The 4926-nt window shown below is 28.7% G+C and overlaps 1 protein-coding gene across 1 annotated transcript; it reads left to right on the plus strand.

Annotated features, from left to right (window-relative positions):
• The first annotated feature begins 2829 nt into the window (after window positions 1-2829).
• LOC120067605 (PLATZ transcription factor family protein) lies at window positions 2830-4388 on the plus strand. Its single transcript, XM_039019148.2, has 5 exons — window positions 2830-3015; window positions 3143-3310; window positions 3398-3472; window positions 3566-3709; window positions 3811-4388. Exons 1-5 carry the CDS (start codon window positions 3013-3015, stop codon window positions 4165-4167), a joined length of 747 nt encoding a protein of 248 aa, XP_038875076.2. The 5' UTR covers window positions 2830-3012; the 3' UTR covers window positions 4168-4388.
• The last annotated feature ends 538 nt before the right edge of the window (window positions 4389-4926 follow it).

Here is a 4926-nt window from a genome sequence, read left to right on the forward strand (position 1 = left end):
TATATATATATATATATATATATATGATTGAGCTCATTCTATTTCAAATCTTAAAATTTTAAATATTTCATATTATATGAAATATCACCCATCATTTAGTACCATGACATTCAACCCTTTATACATGGTTTTAAGATATTTTTTTATGCTTCTCTTAATTAAAAAAAAGAAAAAGAAAAAGAAAAAAAATAAGAAAAGACAATTCATGCTATCAGTGAATCTGATATATGGAAATTTTAACGGATAGAAAAAATGTCAAGTCTATTAACGTCTATCAATAATAGACTTCTGTCGATTTTTTTATTATTGATATACATTAGTAGACTTCTAACAACCTCTATCAACATTTATCAACGAAAATTAAAATTGTACAATTTTGTGTAACTAATTTTCTTTATTTTTCTATTTCTGGAAATCCAAAAAATGTATCTAACCACAGAATTTTGACAAATAAATTTTAAAATAATCAAAACAAATTGTTTAAAATATAAAATATAAAATTTGTCAGGTATTAAAAATGAAATAAGCTTTGGGGTCAATAAAGATTAAATTAAGAGTTCAACCATCCATTTAATCACAATATTTTGACCAGTTTTTGACAACTCATGCACGTTTAAAGTTGTATTTATTTGGTCTTTACCGTGGAGATTAAGCATTAAACTAAATTGACAATGTTTCATTAAAAAAAAATATGTGCTAAATTAGCAATAAAAACATATTAGTTACAAAATTAAAAATTGAAGAGCTTATTCATATTGCAAAAACCATCAATGAATATGGTGATAGTTACGGTTATAAAAATGGTATCCCAAAACTTCTGTAAGTGTTAAAATTGAACCCTCAAATTTATAATAATTATAGAAATTGAACCTACAAATAATAAAATTTGAACTCCTCATACTTATGCAAATGTTATAATTTATATAATTATGTAAGTTTTAAGGTTAATTTTGACTTAATTTTAATATTTATATAAGTTTAAAAACTCATTTTTCAAAATTTAAAGTTTAAGGTTATAATTACAATTTACCCTATTTTTGTTTCATAAATTTTCCATCTAATCAAATTAAATCTTACAACACGGGCATGTGTTGCACTTCTTATCTATTGTGTTCAATTTCATCTAGTTTCACTCACCATTTTTTTTTAAAAAAAAGGTAAATTAAAAGTAAAAGTTGCACTAAATTTACTAATTTTTCACACAAGATTAAACCCAATTAATACACAAAATTAGCAAGTGAATAAACCTTTAGTCTAAGCTCATAAAATTTCAACAAAATTCCAGCTTTAGCGTCGTTTCCATTTGAAGCTTCATAAATTTCATGCTATACATATATTTTATATTCATTAAATGCACACAAAAATATTTCAATAATCGTAATTCCTAAATGAAAGTATTAAAAAAGGTACAAATTGTAACGCATATAAAAGTCTAAGATAAAAATAGTGGACAATATCAATTTATATCCCTAAGACTTTGGAGATTTTCAATTAAAACTTCAAATTAGTAATTATATTAATGTAAACCCTATGATTTTATAAGCGAATCAATTTAGACCCATCATTATAATTTTATTTTAAAATTCTTTATGTATAACATTTATATGTGTATAAGACTTTTTTTCTTTAAATACAGAGATTAACGTAAATTAGAGAAAATGTGAGAGTTAAGTAGAAAGTAACCATTTAAGAAAAAAAAATGATTAATTTTTCATTGGCTTGTAGAAAATAATGTAAAAAAAGCACAGACAAAAAGTTTGAATTGATTCATTTATGAAACTTTAGAGTTTAATATGATACAATCATTATAATTTAGGATTTTAATCAACACAACCACCAAATTTCAGAGTATAATTTGATATTTTTTTAAAAAAAAATTGTAGCATATATAAAAATGTAAGCACTTACATTGGAATGTGTTTGGGATTGATTTTGGACTTGCTAAAATCATATCTGTCATATTTAAAATCACCTTGAAACGCACATTTAATTAGTCATTATTAATTTAATGATTAAATTTACACTTTTAAACTTAACTTTCATATTGTAAAACTGATTTGTATTAATTAGAAGCATTTTTATAGTGCTTTTGAAATGACAAAACAATTATAACCATTTTAAATCACTCTCAATTCCCAAATCAAATATTAAAATATCGATGTCGATATCGATATCAAGATTTCAATTCTACTTGATAAGATATTGATATTGATGAATATCTCTATCTGTCATGAAATTTATAAAATTTACTTATATTAATAATTAAGTTGTTTTTACTCTCAAATTATATGGATATTGTTATTAGTATTCAAAATTCATATTAGACTAAATAGATGACTTTTTTTCTTCTTAAATATTTTAGAGTATTAATTGTAAAAGATATTGTAGATTTCTATGATATTTATTATCGATATCAAACTTTTTTATTTACAAATATATCCCAGTATCCATAGCTATTTTCATCCTATCCCAAGTGAAAGAGGTAACTTTTTTAACCAAGAAATAGTAAAAAAAAAAAAGGTTTATTTCCCCAAAATTTCAAATATTTAGTTGAGAGAGAGAGAGAGAGAGAGATAGGAGCGTGTGAGAGTGGGTAAAACAGTCCATTGGGAAATCGGCTTTTTTCTCTACCGTTTTTCACTGTGATGAAACAGAGAAAAGTCACTGTTTTACGTCTTGTCATTTACCACATGCTACCACTCCTCACACATACCCAAGAAAAAACAGTCTCTCATAACACTAACACAAAACCAAAAATATTATACACACAAATCTCCAAATTCTCTTATCAAATATATATTTCCATTTCTTCATACGTACCCCCCCCCTTTTTTTCTTTAGGGTTTTCAGGATCTTCCTCATTAAAAATCAATCAAATTCCATTACAATTTCCCTTACTCTGTCTCTTTCAATTTCTCTCCCCGCCGTCTCTCTCTCTCTCTCCGAATGCCTTCTTAAACCCTAATCACTCACTCTCTCTTTCTCTCATAAAAAAAAAAAAAAAAGAAAAAAATGGTGGGTTCATTTAATTTCATGGCTTTGCCTCGCTTTTACTTCTTCTTCTTCTTCTTCTTCTTCTTCTTCTTCTTCTTCTTCTAAATTGTCTCCGTTTTTTTGTTGTTCTGTTTTTGTTGCATTGCAGCGCTCACTACCCATCTGGCTTCAAGCGCTTCTCAGCGAGAAATTCTTCAATGCGTGTGTAGTTCATGAAGATGCCAAAAAGAATGAAAAGAACATCTTCTGTTTTGACTGTTCCCTCGGTATTTGCCCTCACTGCTTGTCCTCTCATTCTTCTCACAAACTCCTCCAGGTTCATTCATTCTCAAACCCATTCAACTAAAAAAACCCATTTCTCTCTTCGTCTAATTCTAATTCAATTTTCGTGGGTTTGTTTCAGATTAGACGATATGTGTATCACGATGTGATTCGATTGGACGATGCTACTAAATTAATTGATTGTGCTTTTGTACAAGTAAGTTTTTAATTGGGGTTTGTTAAAAACAGGATAATTTTGTTGTTTTCTGAATTGGGTTTTTGGTTTTTTTCTTTTTGTTTGAAATTTTAGTCGTACACTACGAATAGTGCGAAAGTGGTGTTTCTGAAACAGAGGCCACAGACTAGAAATTTTAGAGGCTCCTCCTGCAATCTTTGCAGCACCTGCGACAGAAGCCTTCAAGACCCTTATCTTTTTTGCTCCGTTTCTTGCAAGGTTTTATTTCTATAATTCCAAACTCGGTTTTCGTTTTTTTATTTTTCCGTTTATTTTTTATTTTTTTAAAAAATTTTTGCCCTGGGTTTCGTTTTTTATAGATTGATTATCTAATGAAAACGCAAGGTGGGGTTTCGAGGCATCTTTCGGAGTGCAATTTCTTGCCATTACCCGAACCGGGTTGGGACGACGGGATTACGATGACACCGGACTCTGTTCTCGAACCGGTTGGTTCAAACCGTACTTCCTCCGGTTCCGACGGCGGCGGAACAGAAGGGAAGACACTGGCATCGACGGCAACGACGGAGTTTGTGAAAAAAAAGAGGAGTAGCTTGACAACGGCGGCGGCGTATAGGGCAGCGTGCCGGCCGGTTTGCTGGCCGGGAACGATTTCCGAGACGTCTGGGAGTTTGATGAGCCGGAGAAAAGGTACCCCACAGCGGGCCCCACTTTATTGAATTTTCTATTTTTCTATTTTTTTTTTGGTTAAGAAAACAAAATTGTAGTACTGAAGGGGCAGGGGAGGTTTTTGGGGACATGGATTGCATTTTGTGGTTTCTCATGGTGGTATTTTGTAAAGGGGAGGTCCTTCTGGCTTCTGAATTTAATTTTACGATTGTTCAGTGGCATTTTTATAATTATTTTTTTTCAGATTAAAAGGAGTGAAAAAGAAAAAAAGAAATGGAATGATGGGGTGTGGGTTGTTATTTTGAGAAGGATCTAACCAAGTTTTTAATTATTACAACAATATCCATATTCAAAAGGTTTTAAATATATCTTCTCATTTCTTTTATCTTTTTCAAATTTTCAATTTAATTTAATTTCTCATGCTTCCAATTATTTTAATTAAATTTAATCGTCAAAATATGCGCTATATAAATTGTGCTGATATTTTAATTTGATGAAATAAATAGCATAATTTAAAATTTAGGATGTATTAAATTATTTGATTTAAATTGCTCATAGAAATAATTGGTTTATTTTAAATGCTGGTATATAAAAAATTGATGATTATGTAAAAATATAAGTTATTTTTAATTCCATTTTTCTTTTACTACTATTTTTAAATTCGTATGTTCTCATACTCTTAAGCTATAATAATGGTTGGGAGGATTTTGAAAAATTATGTTTTTTTGGATTTTGAAAAATCACGATACTTTTAAAAATTTGTTCTATTAAATACATTTGAGTTTTCTTTTAGTATAAAATATTAATCT

The sequence above is a fragment of the Benincasa hispida genome, chromosome 12 (genome assembly GCF_027475165.1).
Source record: "Benincasa hispida cultivar pf3 chromosome 12, pf3_genome.v1.1, whole genome shotgun sequence".
Classification (NCBI taxonomy): domain Eukaryota; kingdom Viridiplantae; phylum Streptophyta; class Magnoliopsida; order Cucurbitales; family Cucurbitaceae; genus Benincasa; species Benincasa hispida.